At 47.0% G+C, this 25,911-nt stretch overlaps 1 protein-coding gene across 1 annotated transcript; it reads right to left on the bottom strand.

Moving 5' to 3' along the window:
* Window positions 1–3,864: 3,864 nt before the first annotated feature.
* On the bottom strand, window positions 3,865–25,137 carry DPM1 (dolichyl-phosphate mannosyltransferase subunit 1, catalytic). Its single transcript, XM_040329777.1, has 9 exons — window positions 24,924–25,137; window positions 22,973–23,072; window positions 20,206–20,239; window positions 19,975–20,051; window positions 18,657–18,682; window positions 16,299–16,394; window positions 13,407–13,475; window positions 11,678–11,792; window positions 3,865–4,105 (listed from the first exon to the last, which is right to left on the bottom strand). The coding sequence occupies exons 1-9, from the start codon at window positions 25,046–25,048 to the stop codon at window positions 4,001–4,003; spliced, it is 747 nt and encodes a 248-aa protein (XP_040185711.1). The 5' UTR covers window positions 25,049–25,137; the 3' UTR covers window positions 3,865–4,000.
* Window positions 25,138–25,911: the final 774 nt, after the last annotated feature.

Below are 25,911 nucleotides of genomic sequence, written 5' to 3'. Positions count from 1 at the left end.
ACTGAGGGCATCCATTTTTCAGTCGCTTCCTCTGCAACCCCAACTGCACAGATGAATGATTAGGAAGCACTCTGGTGCTTCTTGTTCATTCACAAACTGAAGCACAGTAAATACAGTTTACTATGCGTCAGTGATGAATGTACACAGGAGTGATTGGTATCAATCATCGTTCACTGTGTTCATTCAGTAAAGGAAGGGGCCAGAAAATGACACATTTACCATCTCCTTGCCCCGCTCTCCATCCTGAAACATCCCCTTGCGTGCCCGCAGCAGCTGCCATTGGGAGAGGTGGTAAGTCGGCAGCACGCTGGGGGGGGGGGGGGGGGGGGGGAGTTGCACACAGGGGATCGTGGACAAGAGATGGAAGTGGCGCATGTGCTAGAACCAATCCCCACATGCAGTGCAGCGGGAGGGAGAAAGAAGAGAAGCTGGCAGGGGGAAGGCAGAAGATGATTGGTGTCTGCAATAAAACAGTAAAGCTGACCCTTCTGCTCAGCAGATGACCCAGTGTTCTGCTGAATAAGTTCCGCCCGGCCGATAAGGACCCCCCTGTACTGCGCAAGCATGGCGCCTGCACAGTAAGAACCTCAAACGAGCCTCCGAAAATAGCCGAACATGTAGAGCTGAAAGTCAGCTCTACATGGCACATGCAGAAGGACTATGACACATGCCGGACGCTCATGATGCCAGTGCTACTCTGCAAGGGGCGGGGGTGAGTTTAGCAACAAAGCACACGTCTTAGCAGGGCGTGTTAAAACAAATGAAGGACTGGTTTAGCAATGTTGATGTGCGGAGAGAGGGGGAGAAAAGGAGAGAGGTGGGGGGGGGAGGGATAGTCGTGGCTGTGTGTGAGAATGGACAGGCAGAGCAGTGACTTTGGTGCCCCCACAGCAAGCCGTTTGCTCTGGGGGCACTTTGCAGGAGGGAGGAGCACCGGAAGAAAATTGAGGCTACTCTGTGCAAAACCACTGCACAGAGAAGGCAAGTATGACAATGACATGTTTGTTTTAAAAAAAAAAAAAAACATTTGCCTTTATCAATTTAAGAAATAGGATTTCTACTTGATATTTTTTATATGCAAATTTTGCTGCAATAAAACAGGCGTGTGACTAGGCAAGTGGAAGAAAAGCCTAGCTTTACCTATTCTTTTCCCTCCTCTCACCTATCCTGCCCAACCTGTTTAAAGATGTGTACACACCTATTTTTAGGCCACGCTGGTCCAGTCACATGATCCTGCAACTCCAGCTCCTTTGTGTGAGTAAGCAGCTGCTGCAGGGGAGAGGCTGGGCCATAGGAGCCTATGGGTGATGTCACAACTGCCGGAATTCAAGAGCTCCCTTTACACTGAGCTGCTGGATGATATGAGTGGACCAGAGTATATCTGTGATTTTACCCATTTTCAAACAGGGTAGGCAGGATAGGTAGGGGGGAGGAACCATTTTAAAAATAATTATAGTTGGGGTGCTCTTATACTCTACGAAACAGCTAGCTACAATACATTAGGGGTTTGGATGAGCAGCATTCATGTTTGGAACCAACAAAAACAAACATTAGTTTAGTCCACATTCACACTTGCGAATAAGACAGCTTGCGATTAAGATACAGGAGACGCAGCGAGGTTCCCTGCGATTAGATACAGGAGACCCAGCGAGGTTCCCTGCGATTAGATACAGGAGGCCCAGCGGGGTTCCCTGCAATTAGATACAGGAGGCCCAGCGAGGTTCCCTGCCATTACATACAGGAGGCCCAGCGAGGTTCCCTGCGATTACATACAGGAGACCCAGCGAGGTTCCCTGCAATTAGATACAGGAGACCCAGCAAGGTTCCCTGCAATTAGATACAGGAGGCCCAGCGAGGTTCCCTGCAATTAGATACAGGAGGCCCAGCGAGGTTCCCTGCAATTAGATACAGGAGGCCCAGCGAGGTTCCCTGCAATTAGATACAGGAGGCCCAGCGAGGTTCCCTGCAATTAGATACAGGAGGCCCAGCGAGGTTCCCTGCAATTAGATACAGGAGGCCCAGCGAGGTTCCCTGCAATTAGATACAGGAGGCCCAGCGAGGTTCCCTGCAATTAGATACAGGAGGCCCAGCGAGGTTCCCTGCAATTAGATACAGGAGGCCCAGCGAGGTTCCCTGCAATTAGATACAGGAGACCCAGCGAGGTTCCCTGCGATTACATACAGGAGACCCAGCGAGGTTCCCTGCGATTACATACAGGAGACCCAGCGAGGTTCCCTGCGATTACATACAGGAGGCCCAGCGAGGTTCCCTGCGATTACATACAGGAGACCCAGCGAGGTTCCCTGCGATTACATACAGGAGACCCAGCGAGGTTCCCTGCGATTACATACAGGAGACCCAGCGAGGTTCCCTGCGATTACATACAGGAGACCCAGCGAGGTTCCCTGCGATTAGATACAGGGGATCCAGCGAGGCGCCGTCAGGAAGCCCTATTGAAAACAATACAATCCCTGCCATCTTCTGGGACACATCACAGGTCCCAAAAGCTTGCTCCACCATTCAGGACTCACGCATGCACAGTGCGCACCCCGGCTGTGAAGCCGCAAGCTGTCAAAGCCCAGTGCCCACACTAGTGATGCCAGCGTGGGAGAAAACAGAGGCTTCGGGCGGCCGCATCGCTTGAACGTGGGACAGGCGAGTTGTGTTTGAGAGTCAGCAGCTACGCTTTTTGCAGCTACTAACTTTTAACACAGAAATGGGTGGAACTCGACTTTAAAGTGGATGTAAACCCGATTCATGAAATTTGAGCTGGGCACATATACCTACAGGGGTAGATTCAGTAAGAAATTGCGTCTGCGTATCCATAGATACGCAGCGCAATTGCTTAGTTGCGCCGGCGTATCGACTTTTCTGTATTCAGAAAGCTCGATACGCCGACTGCAGCCTAAGATATGACTGGCATAAGGCTCTTATGCCGTCGTATCGTAGGCTGCATTCTTACGATGGCCGCTAGGTGGCGTTCCCGTAGTGGTCAGCATAGAGTATGCAAATTGCATACTCACGCCGATTCACAACCGTACGCGCGCCCTGCGTTCGCATTTTACATTGTTTGCGTTCGTCGGTTTCTGCGTAAGGCTGCTCCTGCTATTAGCAGGGGCAGCCAATGCCAAGTATACCCGTCGTTCAAAAATTACGTCGTTTGCCTAAGTGAATCGTGAATGGCGCTGGACGCCATTTACGTTCACGTTGAAGCAAATGACGTCCTTGCGACGTCATTTACCGCAATGCACGTCGGGAAAGTTTCCCGACGGAGCATGCGCACTACGTTCGGTGCGGGAACGCGCCCAATTTAAATGATCCCTACGGGATCATTTAAATTACGCGCGCTTACGCCGGGCAGTTTTATGGAGCGCCCGCGCAAATTACGGAGCTACTGCTTCGTGAATGAAGCGTAGCGCACGTAATTTACGGAGGCGTAGCGTAAACGGTACGCTGCGCCTCCGTAAGAGGGCGCAAATCTACCTGAATCCACCCCACAGTATTTTATCTCTCTTCAATGAGCCAAGTCCCATAGCTCTCTCCTGAACCGTTCCTCTGTTATCAGCTTGATCACTCCTGGCAAATTCTCAGACATATCAGATAAAAGCAGCCAGAAATGTCCGTCGGCGACCTCCAAAACACCAGAACTAGTGACCCCATTGGAAGATTTCCCCTCTTACATTTCTGGAGACAACCAAAACATTTAAAAGACTTACCAGGATACCAATATTCTTCAATGGAAAAATGACAGGAAGTGAGCCGTGCGCAGGGAAATGGCCCCCCCCCATGTGGAAATCTCAGCATCTCTGAAGATTTCTTGTAACACTTTTTGTATTAGTGTAATAAAAAGGCGCAAGAACCGACTAAACTTATATACAAAAAAAAGTTTATTACTTCTGTAGTCCTTTTCTACAAAACCATAACAATTGTTTGAACGTCGGATATCATTGCAGGGAGGGAGGAACCGATTGATGATTGGGTGGGTGTCACGCTCCGGGGGTCATGTGGTTGCGAATAGCGTTAACAGGCCCTTCAAGAAGGAGACGATCTCATTTCCTCCCAGCTTGGACTCTCCATACACACGGTCTACAAACGAGATCGGAACCTGTTGGGGAATTAAGCAGATCAGGAATGTTAGGCTACTCTGCACAGAACTGGACTTATAATGCAGGTCAATCTTCCAATCTTTCTGGGTGCATGTGATTGGTTCACCAGCATTGATTGCTTAGTAAAAGTCACATTTACGGATACACTATATTACCAAAAGTATTGGGACACCTGCCTTCACACTCACTTGAACTTTAACGACATCCCAGTCACATAGCTAGATTCAGGTAGAGGCGCACAACTTTAAGGCAGCGTATCGTATTTACGCTACGCCGCCTTAAGTCAGAGAGGCAAATACTGTATTCACAAAGTACTTGCCTCCTAACTTACGGCGGTGTAGCGTAAAAAGGGCCGGCCTACGCGCCCAATTCAAATTAGGATGAGGGGGCATGTTTTATGTTAATGTGGTGTGACCCGACGTGATTGACTGTTTTTTTTACGAACGGCGCATGCGCCGTCCGTGTACATATCCCAGTGTGCATTGCGCCAAAGTACGCCGCAAGGACGTATTGGTTTCGACGTGAACGTAAATTACGTCCAGCCCCATTCACGGTCGACTTACGCAAACTACGTTAAATTTTCAAATTTCGACGCAGGAACGACGGCCATACTTAACACCGACTAGTCCAGCTATTTGATGGAATAACTTTACGCCTAAAAACACCTTACGTAAACGGCGTATCTTTACTGCGACGTGCGCACGCAAGTTCATGAATAGGCGTATCTAGTCCTTTACATATTCTACGCCGAACTCAATGGAAGCGCCACCTAGCGGCCATCCTAAATATTGCACCCCAAGATACGACGGCGCAGGCTGTCGTATCTTAGCTAGGTTTAAGTGTATCTCAGTTTGAGAATACACTTAAACTTAGGACGGCGCAGATTCCGAGTTAGGTCAGCGTATCTACTGATCTACACCGGCCTAACTCTCTCTGAATCCACCTATTAGTCCGTAGGGTTCAATATTGAGTTGGCCCCGCCCTTTGCAGCTATAACAGCTTCAACTCTTCTGGGAAGGCCGTCCACAAGGTTTAGGAGTGTGTCTATGGGAATGTTTGACCATTCTTCCAGAAGCACATTTGTAAGGTCAAGCATTGAAGGCTTGGCTCACAGTCTCCGCTCCAATTCATCCCAACGGTCTACTATTGGGTTGAGGTCAGGACTCTGTGTAGGCCAGTCAAGTTCCTCCACCCCAAACTCGCTCAATGTCTTTATGTACTTTGCTTTGTGCACTGATCCAAATCATTTGGTAGAGGGGGGATTATGGCGGCCAACCGAGTGTCTGATTTTTGTCAATAGGACATGTGCCTGGATCTTGTCTTGCATACGAATGACACACAATTGTCATGCCACAAATACGAACGTAGTGACGTACTACAAAGAATTTCAGCTCTTGAGCGCCACCCTTTGGGCCCCTTCTGCTAATTTCATGTTTGGTGAGCATTAATACCTTTCGACTTGTGTGATGGATTTGTGCACTATCAGAAAATCTGACAAAACGTTTCCTGCCGAAAATGTACTAGCCTGTCAACATTTGTTGGCTAATAGTTGAACAACAATTGTCAAAAGGAGCGTACCAACGGTCTGATTTTAGGACAACAGTCTGTCAGACAATTCCCTGCCAACAATCTGATCCTGTGTACGAGGCTTGAGCTCCAGTGAAGGGAACTCCAAAAGCTTGTACACACGATCAGATTTTCCGACAACAATTGTGCAATGGAAGGGTTTTGTCAGATAATCCGACCTTTGGAAGCTCCATCGGACAATTATGGGATAGCATGTATAAAACTGTCCGACAACAAATGTATCTTCTCAGATTATCAGATCGTGTGCAAGTCTGTCGAAAAAAAAAAAAATCCAAAGTACAAACAAGCATGCTCAGAAGCCATAACCATAAGACATTAGCAGAAGTTGCCCAAAAGGGTGGTGCTTAGGGCGACCACGAGTCCCGGATTGCCCGGGATAGTCCCGCATTTTGCAGGTCTGTCCCGGGCACCTTCATTCCAGGACAATACAGTGTCCCGAAATGAACCTGACACAGCCACCCCCCCCCCCCCCCCCCGGGCCAATCTGATGCCCCCAAAAAAGGCCACCACATCACCGCTTTACTCACTGACAGTACTTGCCCTGGCCGGGGATGCCTGGAAGAGCACAATCCCCGCCCCCTGCTTGTGATTGGAGAAATCATAAATCCTGCCTCTTGTGTCCAATCACTGTGCTGTGATTCGTTACAGCACAAGCTTATTTTTTGAGAAGGGAGGGTGTCCCTGAATGGTAGTTTGGAAATGTGGTCACCCTAGTGGTGCTAAAGAGAAGAAAAACCACGTAGTCTCGTGTATGTTGGCTGAAAAGGTTCTGCCGTCTGTACACAGAACAAGTTCACGGCCAACGTCCTTTACACAAAATTCCACCGATTTGTCCGATGGAAATCAGATCGTGTTTACGAGGCTTTAAGGCATCAGCATACCAAGAAATCTTGGACAATTTCATGCTCCCAACTTTGTGGGAACAGTTTGGGGGACGGCCCCATTACTGTTACATGTGAGCACAAAGCAAGGTCCATAAAGACATGGATGAGCGAGTTTGGGGTGGAGGAACTTGACTGGCCTGCACAGACGCCTGACCACAACCCAATAGAACACCTTTGAGATGAATTAGAATGGGTACTGCAAGCCAGGCCTTCTCGTCCAACATCAGCGCCTGACCTCACAAATGCACTTCTGGAAGAATGGTCAAACATTCCCATAGACACACTCCTAAACCTTGTGGACGGCCTCAGGTCTGCTGATCGGCCACTCAGTCCTCACTCCCCTATGAGCTGACTATTCAGTAAACCTGTCACTTTGTCCCGTATACAAAGCTTATTAACATGCTAAAATGTAACACGAGCCTCTTGGGAAGCATGCAGCGGTTGACACAAGGCAGCCTGTTGCTGTAACCATTTGGTAGCACCATTTCACATAATACATTCAAATCACCTCCCACTGAGAGGGGAATTCCCAGAATGGAGTGGTGGGCGCAGGGCACACAGGAAGCGTCAGAAGTATAAATATCTCAATTTGTCCCACTGACTCAATCCAAAACTGTACCATCCATATCTGCAGCAGCTAATATGGAGGAGGGAAGAAACTATTTATCTGACAAATCTTTCTGTGTATGACTAGAAAAAAAACATGGCCGTTGCGTCTGTGCAAGATTTGATTTATGATCTGAATGCTGCCACCTGCAGGCTGTACATAGTAATGCACCGGAGCAGGCCTAGACCAATACTGCAACATTGTGGGTGGGATCACCTTCTAGAAAAGGCTCCATTCTTCCTCATCGATCTCTTCACTTCCTGTACAGATAGTGCAGCTCATCACCCCACTGGGGGCAATAACAATAAAAAAACATGGCAGAGGTTCTGACCCTCACCTACTTCAAAAAAAATTTTTGGATGGAGATCATCTTTATAACAGCCTCATTTAAGCAGACCTATGGCACTAAAGGACAAGTTGGGGTTTTCACAAAACCCCTACCAACCCACCTTCCCCCTAAGCTAATATAACAAACACCCCCTGCCTACTTCTGCTCCTCCTGTGTAATGCAAGCCCCCCGTAGACTTAAAGCGGGGGTTCACCCTATTAAAAAACAAAAAAAAATTTTTTTTTTTATTCTATCATAAAATTCGGCATCGTAGCGCGAGCTACAGTATGCCGGTCTTACATTTTTTATCCCCGTACTCACTGTTTAATCCGACCTAGACGATTCCGTCTGCCCACGGGGAATGGGCGTTCCAATCCAGACGGAAAGTGATTGACGGCCGGCTCTGGAGCGTCACGCTTCTCCGGAAATAGCCGAAATAGGCTTGGCTCTTCACGGCGCCTGCGCGCAGGCGCCGTGAAGAGCAGAGACCTACTCCGGCTGTCTTCGGGGAGCGTGACGTGCCAGAGCCGGCCGTCAATCACCCTCCCTCTTGCTAGGAACGCCCATTCCCCGCAGCAGACGGAATCGTCTATGTACGATTAAACAGTGAGTACGGGGTTAAAAAAAATGTAAGACCGGCATACTGTAGCTCGCGCTATGATGCCGAATTGTATGCTGAAATGTTGTTCAGCAGGGTGAACCACCGCTTTAAAGTGTAACTACGGGCAAAACCTTTCTTAAAGTGGAGGTTCTGACATCACACGGAGTCGCGCTATCCTACCGACAGAATGCCGGTGTTTTTTTTTTTTTTCTCAGCACATACCTCTTAATCCCGATTTTCACCTCACGGCAATCCCGCGGGAGTGGGCGTTCCCAAGCACTGCCTGTGATTAACAGGCTTCCGAACGGCGCATACTGAGCGTCACAGGTTGCCGACAGAACCCGAACGTCGGTGCGCAGGCGCCGTATAGAGCCGCACCGACGTTCGGGTTTTTTCGGCAACCTGTGACGCCCAGTATGCGCCGTTCGGAAGCCTGTCAATCACAGGCAGTGCTTGGGAACGCCCACTCCCGCAGGATTGCTTGGGAACGCCCACTCCCGCAGGATTGCCGTGAGGTGAAAATCGGGATTAAGAGGTATGTGCTGAGAAAAAAAAAAAACACCGGCATTCTGTCGGTAGGATGGCGCGACTCCGTGTGATGTCAGAATTTTTTTGGAGGGTGAACCTCCACTTTAATTTTGGATAGAGCAAGGGAGGGTTATAACCCCCTGTCTTTTTTGGCATCTGTGTCCTATTGATGAAATTTCCCTTCACTTCCTTTCCCATAACCAAAACAGGAAGTGAGGAAATCCCTGCAAAATATGGGAATTCCTTGGGACCCCCCAGGTCACCAGAACTAGTGTCCCCATTGTAAGATTTCCCCTCTTACTTTTCTGGGGACAACCTTTTTTTTTTTTACTTTCAATGATAATGGTAAACAGGACAAATAGAGAGGGTGAATCTCCTTAACGGGGGCACAGACAGCAATAAAAACCTGACGGGGGTTCTAATCCCATCTCCACTCTGTCCAGAACTTAAAACAAAAAAAATAAGTTTAGCCTGTAGTTACACTTTAACCCAATTGCCAACCGTACAACTTAGATATACGGCAGGAAAGTGGCACAGCTGCGCCGGATCACATACCCAGTATGTGATCTGATACTTCCAGGTCTAGGGCGTGCCCGTGCCACCGGCCCACTGATCTGCAGGTTACACGGACTTGATGTCCGCCGACTCTTTGGTGCAGAGGGAGAGTGACGATGTGTCTATGTAAACAAGGCAGAATCGCCATTCTGTCAGTCAAGGAATGGATCCTGTGTTCCTGCAAAGCAGGGGCACTGATCAATGCCCTTCCCCTAGTACAAGCACCCCCCTCCCATGGTAAGAAAAAAATAAAACACACAGGCTAGGCACACAGTTAACCCTTTGCTCGCCCCTGATGTCAACTCCTTCTCAGCCAGTGTCATTAGTACAGTGAGAGTGCATATTTTTAGCACTTATAACTATTAAGGCCCTTTCAGACGTGCGGCCAGCTTTTTCATCTATCCGTTTGCGAATAAAAAAGGGACATACATTGGTCCCTATGTGATTGCGGGTGTCAGCGGATAAACATTTTGCGGATGGAAGAAAACCCTATTTTTTCTTCCGTCTGCGCATCGAATGAACACTGACACACGGTCCGTGGTTCATCTGATCCCCCATTGAGGAGAGCGGAAAAAAGACAGGGCGGTCTCTGCACAGTGTTGCCCGGGACCGCCCTGTCAGCCCCCGGCTCAGCGGGGATATACGGAGCGATCCCCGCTGAGCTTACGGACACACGGAGGCGGATCATTACTAATCCGCCCCGTGTGAAAAGGCCCTTAGTGTCACTGGTCCCCACAAAGTGTAAAAAGTGGCGAGTTTGGGTCCGATTTGTCTGCCGCAATATCACAGTATCCCTCTACAAGTCGCTAATCGCCTCCATTACTAGTAACCAAATAAAAATATCCCATAGGTTTGTAGACACCAATTTTTGCGCAAACAAATCTATATACAGTACAGACCAAAAGTTTGGACACACCTTCTCAAAGAGTTTTCTTTATTTTCATGACTATGAAAACTGTAGATTCACACTGAAGGCATGAAAACTATGAAGTAACACATGTGGAATTATACATAACAAAAAAGTGTGAAACAACTGAAAATATATTTCATATTCTAGGTTCTTCCACCTTTTGCAGCAGACACATCTCTAGGACTGGTAAGAGGAGACTGTGTGAATCCGGCCTTCATGGTAGAATATCTGCTAGGAAACCACTGCTAAAGAAAGGCAACAAGCAGAAGAGACTTGTTTGGGTAAAGAACACAAGGGATGGACATTAGACCAGTGGAAGTCTGATGAAAATAAAGAAAACTCTTTAAATGAGAAGGTGTGTCCAAACTTTTGGTCTGTACTGTACGTTTAAAATTTATTTTTTGTTTACAAAGACATGTAGCAGAATACATATTGGCCTAAATTTATGAAGGCGTTATTTTTCAGATACGTTTTATAGCAGAAAGTAATAAAAATTTAGTTTTTTTCTTTCAGTGCCGGTTCACACTACAGCGACATGAAAGTCGTCACGACGTTGCGAGGCAAACTTCAGGTCGCCTCCAGAACAGGCAAGTTTGCCAGTGGCCAAGCAAACAATAATCAGCTCTGTGGGAGGGAGGGGCTTGCCTGAGAAAACAAATTTTCTCTTCCTGTAAAGTTGCTTCAGTTAAGACACTGATCCGATCAATGGGTACAAGTGGTCTAGAAGTCACCTTGAAGTAGGACAGGAACCTTTTCTGAAGTGGGATCGCAGTGGTGATCGAACCACCACCAAAGGAAAGCTTTATTTATATAATTAGGTTTAAAAAAAAAAAAAAAAAAAAAAAATTATATACATAAAAATTAAAATAAATGTATGTATGTATGTATGTATGTATGTATGTATGTATGTATGTATGTATGTATGTATGTATGTATGTATATATACACACACACACACACACCGTATTATCATATACTGCAGTCTTCTACTACAAGTATAAAGTCCTACATCAAAAGTTTTATGGTACCTTTAAATCAAATCTGATGTTTTAGGTTTCCGATTTTTTTTTTTAAATGGTGGTGTTGTCTCAGAAGGGGGTAGTCTTATACGGCGAGTATAGCCCAAAACCCAAGTTTTCACTGGAAAAATAGGGGGTCGTCTGATACGCCGGAAAATACGATAGATATAATAAATAAATAAATAAATAAATAAATAAATAAAATGTCCATCTAGTATTTGTGGGAAAAAAAAATAAAAACATAAAATGTGGGCACAGTGTCACACGACCGCGCAATTATCAGTTAAAATAATGCAGTGCTGTACCGCAAAAAATGGCCTGGTCATGAAGGGGGGGGGGCAAGTGGTTAAATACAGTAGCACCCCTATAATATAAATGATAGGGGAACAGCCCCATTCAACTCAATGGGGACTCACTACACATACATTCCAGCGCTGGAGAAGATTTTAGGCCAAGGGCGGAGGAGTAAAGACCGGAGCAGGCCACCGATAATATGAAAAAGTTAAATAGGCGCCTTGGTGGAGATCTCTTAGATTTCAGGAATAATTTTACCTCTCCGATAGTGTAATTAAACTGTCGGGCTCTGACGATCATCTCCATCTGGAAGACATAGCCTTTGGATACGCAGTTCTCCACCAGTTTCTGCAGGACAGATCTCTTGTATAACCTGAGCGACAGAAAATACATAACACACTGCCTTCAATTACAAGTTCAGTTTACCATTTTCCAGTAATATGAATGTGGTGCCAATAGGATGACATCAAATCCAAAGAACTACATTGTCTCCTTTGGACAGATCTCCCTCACTTCCTGTTCTGTCACCTGGGTGGGAAATCCTCCTAATGGAAATGGCAGCATTAAGGTTCCAATTCTTCCTTCCTCTGCTAGAAAAATATTTTAAATTTTTTTTTGCCGTCTATACCCATGTGGGAGACTTCCTCCAATTCTTGTTCATACATCCATAAAAATAGACGGGACGTGAGGAAACCTTCCCTACAGGAACCAGACAGTAAAACCCTGACAGAGGCTCTAGGTCATAAGTCTTCAAACTACGGCCCTCCAGTTGTTCAGGAACTACAATTCCCACCATGCCTAGTCATGTCTGTGAATGTCAGAGTATTACAATGCCTCATGGGACGTGTAGTTCTACAACAGCTGGAGGGCCGTAGTTTGAGGATCCCTGCTCTAGGCTTTCCTAAAACAATCAAACTCCAAAAGGTTTTGGCTGAAGGAGGACTTTACCCGTCATTGAAGGATTAAGCAGTAATCTGGAGGACATTTTCCTTCGTCTGGTGTCACCTATGAATCACCAGAGTACTGTGAACAGGACACCCTCACCAACATGGGGGGGGCAAAAATATGGTGCAGCTGTGCTTATTAGCCAATCAGCTTCTAACATCAGCTTGTTCAATTAAGCTTTGACAAAAAAAAAGAAAAAAAAAATACACAAAACCCTGAAAGCCGATGGTTTCTATGCACAGCCGTGAAGTCCATCTTCATTAGTACAGTGATAGTGCAGATTTTAATCACAGATCACTATATTAGAGTCACTGGTCTCCAAAAAGCGTCAGTGTCCGATATTTCTGAAGAAATATCGCAGTCCCACTTTAAGTCGCTGATCGCCCCCATTACTTATCACATACATTATAAAACGCTATAACTATTGTGCAAACCCATATACGCTTATTGGGATTTTTTTTTACCAAAAATATCTAGCAGAATACATAAGAGCTGAATTGATAAAGAAAGTTGATAGGTTTTATAGCAGAAAGCAAAAAATTCTCTCTTCCCCCAAAATTGTCGGTCTTTTTTTTAGCTTTTACACAAAAGTACGGGGCCTTGTCCGGGTGGCATGGAGTTGTAAAAGTGTATCAGTGAGCAAAACCCTTTTACATACTACAAACCCAGACCCACAAAAATGGTGCATAAGCATAGGATGCAGCTCCATAGGTATATCTAGGTAGGAGTGCGATAGGAGCGTGGTAGTACAGGAAGGAGAGAAAAAATAAAACACAACCACAACAGTAAAAGAGGAAATTGGTATATAAAAGGGGGAGGGTCTACCACTTTCCTAACCAACCACAAAGGATTAGGCAATTATAGTGGATGCGGACACCCCTCCCTCACAAAAAAATAAATTAAAATAAAAAAAACACACCCCTCACGCACATATATAAAATGGCATCCCTGCTCGGCAATCCAGGAGTCGAGGTATAACCTGCACTTATCCAAGCTGTTCCACCTATATTCACAGGAAGAGAATTGGGGAGGTTTGACTCACCTGAAACTTCCTGTTAAGTCAGAAGCCCCGGGACGCAGCAATACCTGGCTCAGATAGTTTGCACCTCGGCTGTCAAAAAAATAAATAAAAAAATAAAATAAAAAACACACACAAAGGCAGGTTAGTGTCACCAATAATCACACAACCGTCACTTGTTATGAAACCCTCATATCCAGCAGCCTCGGCTTATTTCACAGTTTATGTAGGCATATAAACACCATACAGACAAATCCGACAATTGTCCGATGGAGCATACAGTCGGATTTTCAGACAAAAGCCACCACACAATTCCCGTCAGAAAATCCGATCGTGTGTACGGGCCTTAAAGTGGTTGTAAACCCTCAGAGGGAAGTTACACCTACAGGTAAGCCTAGATTAAGGCTTACCTGTACACGGTTTAGGAGATATTTGCCAAAAAGAATACACCAGTGTCTACGGCGCATGCGCGCCATAGACATCGGCGCAGGCGCACTGAAAATGTCGGCTTTATGAATCGATAATGCATGCGCAGAGCGACGTCATCGCCTCTCTGGCCAATCACAGCGCCGGAGCGGCAATACCCGGAATTAACCTTCCGGAGAGATGTCTGTGGCCGGAGGGGGAGACGAGGACGGCTTCAATCCAAGGCAAGTAATTCATATTGAGCAAGTATGCTAGTCATTCTAGCTCATTATGCCTTTGTCTTGCAGATTTTTATAAAAAAAAAAAAAATCTGGGTTTACAATCACTTTAATACTACAGAAAGCTGCCAGACTGTAGACACTTCCATGCATTTCCTGTCTTGGTGACACGACAGGAAGTAAAATACATTGCAGTGGGTCAAGCCCTTCCCCACACCCCCAATTCAAATGCTTTTTTTTTTTTACTGTGTCCTCTGCTAGAGATTCTGGTTGCCTGTCTCAATGACACAATAGGATATAAAGGGATATTTCCCCAAAGGAAACAGACATTGATGCTGTCAATCAGTAAGAACCAATGACCAGAATCTGAGCAGGAGAAGACGGTCGCTATAAAGCAGCCCATACACAGAAAATGTTGTCCTGTTCCCAGTGAATCTACTAAAATTCACTGTGGGTGGTCCTATGGCATAGTCGTCTACCTAATATTCTGCAATCTGAAAATCAAAAAAGGTGTTTACTGGAAAATGGTCGGCTGGACAGCAGCTATATACAAATCGGATGCAGTAACTGTTTAGGTATTCTGACAGCTGAGGATTTCAACTGTCAAGAATTGAATCACCGGCACTGCAGATTCATCCATCCACGCTGTCTAGCAAAGATATGGGAAGCAAAGATTTCTTCCTATTTAGCTTGTGGGGCTAAAGCCTCGTACACACGACTGGTTTTCCCAGCAGGAAAACTGCCAGGAGAGCATTTGGCCGGAAATACCCGGCCGTGTATGCTCCCTATTAGTTTTCCCATCAGGAAAACAGCCGGGAATACCGACGGGAAAATAAGAGAACCTGGCTCTCCATTTTCTCGTCAGGATTCCCGGCAGGAAACAATGTGACGAGCGCTGGCTCGTCGTAGTTTATGACGTCACCGCGTTCTTGCCAGGAATACCATCAGGAAGTCGGAGTCGGCAAACAATGCACCGACTCCTACTAAATTTAGATTGGAATTAAAAAAGCAAGTTTAAATGTCCCAATTCACAAAAAGTTAGAATTTTTTTTTTTTTTTTTTAAAAGTGTATTTTGTGCGTGTACTCGAGAGAGAGGAGCCGGACTGCAGGAGTTGGGAGTAGGCAGGCCTCCCCCAGAGGCAATCTGCCACCTTTCTCCATGCCCTGGGTGGCAATGGCGGGTGTGTGAGGGGGTCCTCCCACACAGCCCACCCTACCTGCTCCGCTTTGAAGCCCAACGGGGCAGAGGGACTCCCTACAAGGGAGTGAGAGGACCTAGCCCGCTCAACCAGCCCCGTTAGTCCTCCGCCTCTTTTTAGAGACCGCGTGGTCAAAGTGCGTGCATGTAACCCAATTTCGAGTGCGTGTAAGTGTGGTGGTTTTTGTGGGAGGGGGGTGGGTGTACTAAGCGCAGGCTTACCTCGCATAGCACACCCACTGGGAGCCGGGCTGAGACCACCAAACTCAATTCACATGCAGCCGAGACCGGGATCCGAACCCCTAGCTGCAGAGGTGAATGGCTTGTCAGCGCAGTGCCAATCGCGTTGAGCCACCGCAGCTCCCACAAAAAGTTATAATTAATGACTTCTCTACTGTAAGAAGACCAATGCATGCAGTGCCTCACGTAAACGCAAAACAAACACGTTAAGTGACCGTGAAAAAGCATGCTTTTCATGTGCTTCACTATATGGCACGCAACGCACAATTAGGAGCGGCAATACTTATACTTTCCATAGTGTTGTGTTCTGCTGTTACAGGGAACGCAGCGCCCATGGGTAACCTAGCCTCTCACTTATAAGGGATTAAATAAATATGTTTTTTGCAGGACTAGAGACACTTGTATACGTGAAGGGAATGGAGGGTCAATAGTTCAAGACTGAAGCACACGGTCTGCTGAAAACTGGTCACAGGAGTGCAGAAAAAACTGCTGTCATTCAGCTAAGGCTATAAAAACTCCTGTGGTAATGACATGCATGTTGCCTTTCTTTCCTTCAAGGAATGTATGAAAAATACATTCGCATATTAATACAGAGGAGTCGGAGTCACAAAAAAACTGAGGAGTCGGAACATTTATCTACCGACTCCACAGCCTAAAACTGACGTTTTTTTCCTGACGGGATTCCCGGCCATGTGTACAGAGCTTAAGAGAGAAATCCTGCAGTGTATGGCCAGTTTTGGGCTGGCGGACGAATAAGAATTCACACAGATCTTTGTATGGAAAGTAGAGGAACACACACCTTAAAACCATTTTTTTTTTTTTTTATTACAAACCTGATTAATTTCCTTTTTAAATCCCAGCCATAAACACCACCATTTCCAGCGTAGCGAGTGCCAGAAACCACATCAAAGTCCCCTTCTTTCTGTTTACTGTGATAGGAAAAAAAAAAAATTGAAAAACATACCAAAAACTACAGGTATCGTGCTGCCATCAATCTAAATAACACAAAAGAGGAAGACATTTTTATGGTACAAGTACAAAAAACGTAGAGCAGTGATTTTCAACCCATTTGATACACACCGCCACCCCAAGTGCAGCCCTGACCATGATCCACGCTGCATTTCATTTTTAATTGTTATATTGCTAAAGAAAACTGTCGGATACATGCAACAAGAGATGGTCAGAGAGTTGGGATATGCCATGGGATTGGTTGGAGACTGGGTACATGCTTCAGGAGACCATCTTAACCTACAGAGACCGCAAGAAATCAACAGCCCCATTATAATATCAATGTTCGATTTACTTTTCTTTCAGCGTGATCAATTGTAAAAGAGAAAGAAAAACAAACAAACACCCCAGGGCAAAAAGTTATATATGGAAGGTGAATTACAAAGAAGTATGGGGCTCTCTGCTCTGACAACCGCAGCCGGCTTAGGCTCTTAGCGGCTTGCTGAGAGGCTGAGCCGGTTGTCGGTCCAGGCATGTGTGTGCATCCAGACTTCATTGCCGCGATCTTGCCTGAGCCTGTACCGGCCCCAATGTCAGCCGACAGCGGGCTTTAGCACACGGTCTGCTGAAAACTGGTCACAGGAGTGCAGAACAAACTGCACATGGTAATACATATTTACTTTTAATGATTATGTATTGCAACAATTTTTTTTAAACAGGGCTTGTTAAAAAATGTATAGTGCACTAATACACACAAAGTGTGCATTTTATTCTGTACTTTGTTTTGTTTAAAATGACAATAAAGTTAGGATTCTGGTACTAAACATTGCAAAGTTAATTATAAACAAAATCGTGTTTATTTTTTATTTTAATTTAGCGCTTTTTTTAAAGTTAAATATGTAAAAATATTAACAAACAAATTAAGTTTAAATATGAATAGTTAACAAAACAGAAAAATAAAATAATTAGAGAAGTAGAATAAGGAGTTTTTAGCTATGATTAGAAAAAAAATTATTTGGACTTGTCAGTTCACTTTAAAGCGAGGGTTCACCCAAAAACAAAAAAAATCCCTGTACATACCATATTTTCACCGCCCCTTCCGGGTATGTCTTCTGGGCGTTCCCAACTGATTGACAGGCTTCCGACCGGAGCATACAGCGCATCACGAGTTGCCGAAAGAAGCCGGACTGCGAGTCGGCTCTATACGGCGCCTGCGCACCGACGTTCGGCTTCTTTCGGCACGACTCGTGACGCGCAGTATGCGACGTCGGAAGCCCGTCAATCAATTAGGAACGCCCAGTCCCGCAGAAGACATACCCGCAAGCGGCTGTGAAAATACGGTGTGTACGGGGATAAAATAAAAAAAAAACAAAAAAAACAGCCGATTGTCATTCTGACAACCCTGCTGATTGTAAAGTTAAAAATGTTTTTTTTGGGTGAACCCCCGCTTTAACTGACATCTGCAGATTTAAGTTCAGCACATTGATCTGCAGATGAACAGAAAGATACAAAAAGTGACAATATTATTCAATTTATTTAAGGGTACTTATATTGCGTCGTCAATTTACGCAGTGCTTTACATATACATTGTACATTCACATCAGACCCCTACCCTCAAGGAGCTTACAACCCAAGGTCAATACATTACATTGCATCTTTCCAGATTTGTCTAAGCAAATGTCATTCGTAAATAGTCAGACTGACAGCTGAAGCAGTAGAAACCTTCAACTATACAGTGATTCCAGCTTTGATTAATCAAAGCTGGCAATTATTGCATACTAGGGGTCCCAGAAGGGCAGAGAAACTGGACGTGCGACAGACATCCGCTGTACAATGATGACTTTTTTGGGCATGTGTAGCACGCCCAGAATCTGGAACTAGTTAAGTAAGCACTAAAACAGACCAACGTCTGCAGGGGCTAAAGAACTGCAGGTTGGGCGCCAGAAAGTAGAGATTGTAATTTTCAGCTATAAAAACTACATCGTTTGCGTCTCCTCTTCCAAAGCCTGTCAGGACTTCTTTCCTCTGTGTTCCAATGGAACGATTACCCTTCACTCCCTGTGCCAGAGACACAAATCTCTCAAACAATGCAATATCCCCCCTCATTGGAACTCTACTGGAGGAGACACCTATCATTCTGCAGACACCGCTTAATCTCATACATCCTTTTTTTTTTTAAGGGAACACTTATTACTAGTATGAAAATAATAATTTGATCCAGCATGATAGATTAGAATACTTACTTTATAAACTCTGGGATGAATTTGGGCTACAAAAAGAAGAAAACAGAAGTTAATTAAAACAACAATCTAAAGAAGCCGTTACTTAGGTCCATTAAGAGTACAACGACAGTTCATCCCGATACCCCACTATTCCCAGCAACTATATTAAATCCCCACCACCATCACATCTGAGCTCTATTGCCTCTTCCCTGCTACATTGCTTCCAAACATAATGAAGCTTGCGACAGACCAAAAGTAACAGTTTGCGAGCCTTAGCAGCCAATCTCCAGGCTTGAATACCATTAACCGACTCCTACCCATGGGAGGCGATGAGGGTGCATGGATTGGCGAGTTATACTTTGGGGGTGGAAAATTGTCAGGAGATGCCATCACCCTCTACGCAAATAGGTCTTTTTTTTACTTCACGCAGTTTAATTATTATTATTTTTTTTAAACTGTGCTGAGTTCCTGGGTCTGTACACCTGCTGTGCCCATTATGAGGGGGTTCCCACCATCCCTGTGCCACATAGCATTGGATTTACATTAGGGCCGTTACTGATTAAAAGTTCCGTGTTCGATTAATCGACTAATTTCGCTTATAATGCACATACATTTTTCGGACCACCACCATATATAGTCCCCACTGCAATATGGTCCACAGACATATTCCCCACTGAAATATGGTCCAGACACATCTCCCCCACTGAAATATGGTCCACAGACATCTCCCCCACTGTATAGGAAGATTAGTGCTAGCTTAGTCTTACCAGAGAAGCTGGCCGAACACGAGCAGCTGGGGCTGGGTGATGTCAGCGCGCTGCTCTAGGCTCACCTAGGCCACCGCTCTGGGAGCTAGGACAAAGCCGCGGCCTTTGCAATGGCCAAGGCAGCAGCGGAGCTCCGCGGATCACGTGGTGTGCTGATCCGCTTATGGTGACCCGTTCGGATCACAGATCATTTACGATCCGTTGCACCAGTAGTACCGATCCAAAACAAATTAACGATTAATCAAGGAATTAATCGTTAATTTCCGCAGCCCTAATTTACATAGCACCCATTGGCATAACTAAGCACTATTATCAGCCCTGCTGATAAAGGAGGTTCTGTGATGACACATCCTATCCCCAGGTGACAATGCCGAGTGAGTGCCCTCACCCTTGTACAGGAAGTGTGCTACTGTGAGGATCACTAGGTGCAAAAAATAAAACCCAAAATGCAGCCACCACATCTAAGGATTGATAGGCTGCAATAAAATACATTTTTTTTCTTAGGCTTTAGGTCACCCTGCATTAACATTTATTTTTGTGATATGGCAAACCAAATATTTGGAGACACATACGTGGTGGGAGAGATCTGCATCCATAATGATGATAAAGTTTCCCGATGCGTGCTGCATACCGTGTACATAGGCTGTTCCTGCAAAACAAACGTTTAAAAACAAAAAATTATGCAACATAACCAGAGTAAGGCGGCAAATCCCACATCTACAGGACCAACACAGATCATAGCCAACTGTGATCGGGTGTTAGAGGTCCGTGGGTTTCGACATGACCTACAAATACAGACTTACCTAGTCCCAGTTTCTTTTCCCTGGGTCGGAGTAGCTGAGAAAAAAATAAAAATAAAGACTGATGACAACATTTCAAAATAGATGAAGATACATCTCCCTGTCATGCATTCAACTTGGACACAGACAAAAACACTGACAAGACTTACACAGCTGTATCATCCATTCAGAGTTATTGGGAGGGTCCCATATGCCACTTTAATCCGATGTTCTTTAAAAAGGGGAGTTCCAGCCTTTGTTTATTAAAAGTCAGCAGCTACAAAAAGTGTAGCTGCTGGAATTTAATAAACACTTACCTGCTCCACTGTCCAGCGACACAGCCGCACGGAGCGTCTCTCAACCCCCCCACTTCGTAAGCGCCTCCATTTAGACTGTGGGCACCCGGCTGCGGCAGCTTTCGGCTTCACGGCCCCGGGCAATCCCTGCACGAGCGGCACTGCGCACTAGGAGTGGACAGGCGAACGCCTGGGACCTGTGACGTGTCCCTGGTGAACGCCTACAGGGAGGGGCCACCTAACGGTCCCTGGGTGGAAGTCCCACTCCTAACGAAGCCCCCCCTCCCCAAAAAATTACATGCCAAATGTGGTATGTAAGGGGGCAAGGAGTGGTTTAAGGGGAAGTTCCACTTTTGGGTGGAACTCCACTTTAAACTGCAGTCTATTGCTTACTTCTACTCCCACCCTTGGGGCACTTAATCCTCCCACAGACCCCCAACGAGGGGGGCACTTAATCCTCCCACAGACCCCCAACGAGGGGGCACTTAATCCTCCCACAGACCCCCAACGAGGGGGGCACTTAATCCTCCCACAGACCCCCAACGAGGGGGGCACTTAATCCTCCCACAGACCCCCAACGAGGGGGGCACTTAATCCTCCCACAGACCCCCAACGAGGGGGGCACTTAATCCTCCCACAGACCCCCAACGAGGGGGGCACTTAATCCTCCCACAGACCCCCAACGAGGGGGGCACTTAATCCTCCCACAGACCCCCAACGAGGGGGGCACTTAATCCTCCCACAGACCCCCAACGAGGGGGGCACTTAATCCTCCCACAGACCCCCAACGAGGGGGGCACTTAATCCTCCCACAGACCCCCAACGAGGGGGGCACTTAATCCTCCCACAGACCCCCAACGAGGGGGGCACTTAATCCTCCCACAGACCCCCAACGAGGGGGGCACTTAATCCTCCCACAGACCCCCAACGAGGGGGGCACTTAATCCTCCCACAGACCCCCAACGAGGGGGGCACTTAATCCTCCCACAGACCCCCAACGAGGGGGGCACTTAATCCTCCCACAGACCCCCAACGAGGGGGGCACTTAATCCTCCCACAGACCCCCAACGAGGGGGGCACTTAATCCTCCCACAGACCCCCAACGAGGGGGGCACTTAATCCTCCCACAGACCCCCAACGAGGGGGGCACTTAATCCTCCCACAGACCCCCAACGAGGGGGGCACTTAATCCTCCCACAGACCCCCAACGAGGGGGGCACTTAATCCTCCCACAGACCCCCAACGAGGGGGGCACTTAATCCTCCCACAGACCCCCAACGAGGGGGGCACTTAATCCTCCCACAGACCCCCAACGAGGGGGGCACTTAATCCTCCCACAGACCCCCAACGAGGGGGGCACTTAATCCTCCCACAGACCCCCAACGAGGGGGGCACTTAATCCTCCCACAGACCCCCAACGAGGGGGGCACTTAATCCTCCCACAGACCCCCAACGAGGGGGGCACTTAATCCTCCCACAGACCCCCAACGAGGGGGGCACTTAATCCTCCCACAGACCCCCAACGAGGGGGGCACTTAATCCTCCCACAGACCCCCAACGAGGGGGGCACTTAATCCTCCCACAGACCCCCAACGAGGGGGGCACTTAATCCTCCCACAGACCCCCAACGAGGGGGGCACTTAATCCTCCCACAGACCCCCAACGAGGGGGGCACTTAATCCTCCCACAGACCCCCAACGAGGGGGGCACTTAATCCTCCCACAGACCCCCAACGAGGGGGGCACTTAATCCTCCCACAGACCCCCAACGAGGGGGGCACTTAATCCTCCCACAGACCCCCAACGAGGGGGGCACTTAATCCTCCCACAGACCCCCAACGAGGGGGGCACTTAATCCTCCCACAGACCCCCAACGAGGGGGGCACTTAATCCTCCCACAGACCCCCAACGAGGGGGGCACTTAATCCTCCCACAGACCCCCAACGAGGGGGGCACTTAATCCTCCCACAGACCCCCAACGAGGGGGGCACTTAATCCTCCCACAGACCCCCAACGAGGGGGGCACTTAATCCTCCCACAGACCCCCAACGAGGGGGGCACTTAATCCTCCCACAGACCCCCAACGAGGGGGGCACTCAATCCTCCCACAGACCCCCAACGAGGGGGGCACTCAATCCTCCCACAGACCCCCAACAAAGGGGCACAATTAATATGTTTTCACACTGGGGTGGTGCTGCTTGCAGGACGGGAAACAAAAAAGTCCTGCAAGCAGCATCTTTGGGGCATTGGGGGAGCGGTGAATACACCACTCCTAAACACCACGGCCATTTGAACCCTTTTTCAGCCACTAGCGGGGGTTAAAAGCCCCACCGCCAGCAGCCAAAAGGCACCGTTAAAACCACCGGCGCTTTACCGCTTATGCTCCCCGCCCCAGTGTGAAAGTAGCCTAAAAGGAGAGTAAACCATACATTCATACCCACTCAGCACAACCAGACAGGTTTATAACAACCTCAGGGATAATATGAGATCACTTACTATTTTGTCGCCCCCATAGATCTTCTGCAACTGCTTGGCTACCTCCAATGTCCCATCTGGGCTTCCATCGTCAATGATGATAATCTCATATTTATAGCCACTGAAGAGACAAAATACGTTTTATTTAGTAAAATAGCAAGCGACTGAATAGGAGTTGTGGTGGGTTATAGGAGCCTGGTATGGATGTTTAGAGCCTCCGATGGCCTTTCAGGTAAAAGTATTCCCGGCAGCTCTGAAGTTGTGGCCTCCTGCACAAGGTGGCTCCTGGGCTCTCCTGATCCTCTGGCTTCCTGAACCACAATAAACTAACACAGAGTATCTACCCCCCGGGAGACTAATGAACCCAGGAGTGACAAGTATTACATCACTTCCAGGTTCAGAGTTGTACTACCCCGCCGGCTACTGTAGCTGGGAGCAGCTAGTAAAGCATGATCTGTGGAGTGCATGGGAGACACTGGTGTCTAATAGATCCCTGATCAGTGCAGGAGACATACGAGGGGGATACGATCAGTGCAGGAGACATATGATCGGATATGATCAGTGCAGGAGACATACGAGGGGATATGATCAGTACAGGAGACATATGATCAGTACAGGGGACATATGATTGGATATGATCAGTGCAGGAGACATATGATCAGTGCAGGAGACACAAGAGGGGATATGATCAGTGCAGGAGACACAAGAGGGGATATGATCAGTGCAGGAGACACAAGAGGGGATATGATCAGTGCAGGAGACATACGAGGGGATATGATCAGTGCAGGAGACATACGAGGGGATATGATCAGTACAGGAGACATACGAGGGGATATGATCAGTACAGGAGACATACGAGGGGATATGATCAGTACAGGAGACATACGAGGGGATATGATCAGTACAGGAGACATACGAGGGGATATGATCAGTACAGGAGACATACGAGGGGATATGATCAGTACAGGAGACATACGAGGGGATATGATCAGTACAGGAGACATACGAGGGGATATGATCAGTACAGGAGACATACGAGGGGATATGATCAGTACAGGGGACATATGATTGGATATGATCAGTGCAGGAGACTTATGATCAGTGCAGGAGACTTATGATTGGATATGATCAGTACAGGAGACATATGATCAGTATAGGGGACATATGATCCGTGCAGGAGACATATGATTGGATATCATCAGTACAGGAGACATATGATCAGTGCAGGAGACATATGATTGGATATGATCAGTACAGGAGACATATGATCAGTGCAGGAGACATATGATTGGATATGATCAGTGCAGGAGACATATGATCAGTATAGGGGACATATGATCCGTGCAGGAGACATATGATCAGTACAGGAGACATATGATTGGATATGATCAGTACAGGAGACATATGATTGGATATGATCAGTACAGGAGACATATGATTGGATATGATCAGTACAGGAGACATGTGATCAGTGCAGGAGACATATGATTGGATATGATCAGTGCAGGAGACTTATGATTGGATATGATCAGTGCAGGAGACTTATGATTAGATATGATCAGTGCAGGAGACTTATGATTAGATATGATCAGTGCAGGAGACTTATGATCAGTGCAGGAGACTTATGATTAGATATGATCAGTACAGGAGACATATGATCAGTGCAGGAGACATACGATTCACCAAAAACATTTATACATTGTGTTTGTGTGCACTAATATTTTTATTCTATAGGTTGTTTTGTTTTTTTACGTGTGCGACAAAAGGAAAGCGAGGTAATTTGTACTAATCATATCCAATCACATGTCTCCTGTACTGATCATATCCAATCACATGTCTGCTGTACTGATCATATCCAATCACGTCTCCTGTATTGATCATACCCAATCACATGTCTCCTGTACTGATCATATCCAATCACATGTCTCCAGCACTGGTTGAGGTGATAGGTCCTCCTCTGACAGCCAGTCACCTTTCTCCGAAGTACTTGACCAGCAGCCAGACGATGATTGGTAGATTCTCCCTCTCGTTATAGGTGGGAAGCAGCACCGAATACACGTCTCCTCCTCGCTCCCTTCTCTCTCTGACAGCCGCCATGGCTAACACGGAAGTGACAACTCATCAAACAACCAATACGTCATTTCCCCCTCTCCCTCCACCAATCACAACGCGCTGTCACCTCCCGGGGAGAAGAGCGACGGCTCAGCCAATCGAACCCGGGATGTAAATGTAGAGCCTAGAACGGGCGCCTATTGGCTGCGCTCGCCAGTGAGTGGGGGGTGTGTCCAGCGTGGCTTCCTGCTTTGGCGGGCGGGAAAATCAGTCAGATCTCCTCACACAACAGCTGAGGAGAACACGTGGAGGCGGGGGTCGCTGTGTTCCTGTCACGTGATTGAGTCAGTCAATAGCCTGATGATTGACCACCAATGCCTCTTGTATGCCCAGTGTAGTGTATGAGAGTTCTATAGGGAGGGACACACTGGAAGAAGAAGGTAATTGTGTTCTGTTTACATTATTGCATTGGAATAGTTCAGTAGGTACCCCATTGTCAGGCCTGTGCTGGGTGTATGCATAGAAAACTGAATGTTAGTAAATAAGATAAAACTTATCAGACAAATATTCTGCAAGGCAAAGGAATATTGCTGCTCAGGAGTGAACGCATTTTCACCTTATTTACTAAGACGGAGAACATTCACCCTGAGGAGATTTCTACAGAAGAGGGCGACATTCACAATGCCAACTGTTTGTTTTTTAGTTTGGAAAGAGTCAGTCGAAGGAGATTTCCTGCCACTTCCTGTCCTGGTGACACCCGTACAGGAAATAGGGTGCAGACAAAACAGGAAGTGGGGGTGGCTCAGTTTCCAGGCTGTCTGGTGCCGCCATTTTGAAAATTCACATCACGATTCTGTCACACTGCGCACACACGAGAAGAAGCGGAAGATGTCACGCCCCTCATCCTG

The sequence above is a fragment of the Rana temporaria genome, chromosome 12 (genome assembly GCF_905171775.1).
Source record: "Rana temporaria chromosome 12, aRanTem1.1, whole genome shotgun sequence".
In the NCBI taxonomy this organism is placed as follows: Eukaryota; Metazoa; Chordata; class Amphibia; order Anura; family Ranidae; genus Rana; species Rana temporaria.
The sequence above is the reverse complement of the archived record's forward strand: the minus strand, read 5'-3'. Positions and strand labels throughout refer to the sequence as shown.

Coding starts and splice junctions, on each gene's coding strand:
- DPM1 (XM_040329777.1), bottom strand. CDS start 25,048: ATGGCGGCTGTCAGAGAGAGAAGGGAGCGAGGAGGAGACGTGTATTCG. Junction 20,240..22,972: donor TCTATGGGGGCGACAAAATA/GTAAGTGATCTC, acceptor TTTTTTTCTCAG/CTACTCCGACCCAGGGAAAA. Junction 4,106..11,677: donor TTAATTACACTATCGGAGAG/GTAAAATTATTC, acceptor ATTCCCCAACAG/GTTCCGATCTCGTTTGTAGA.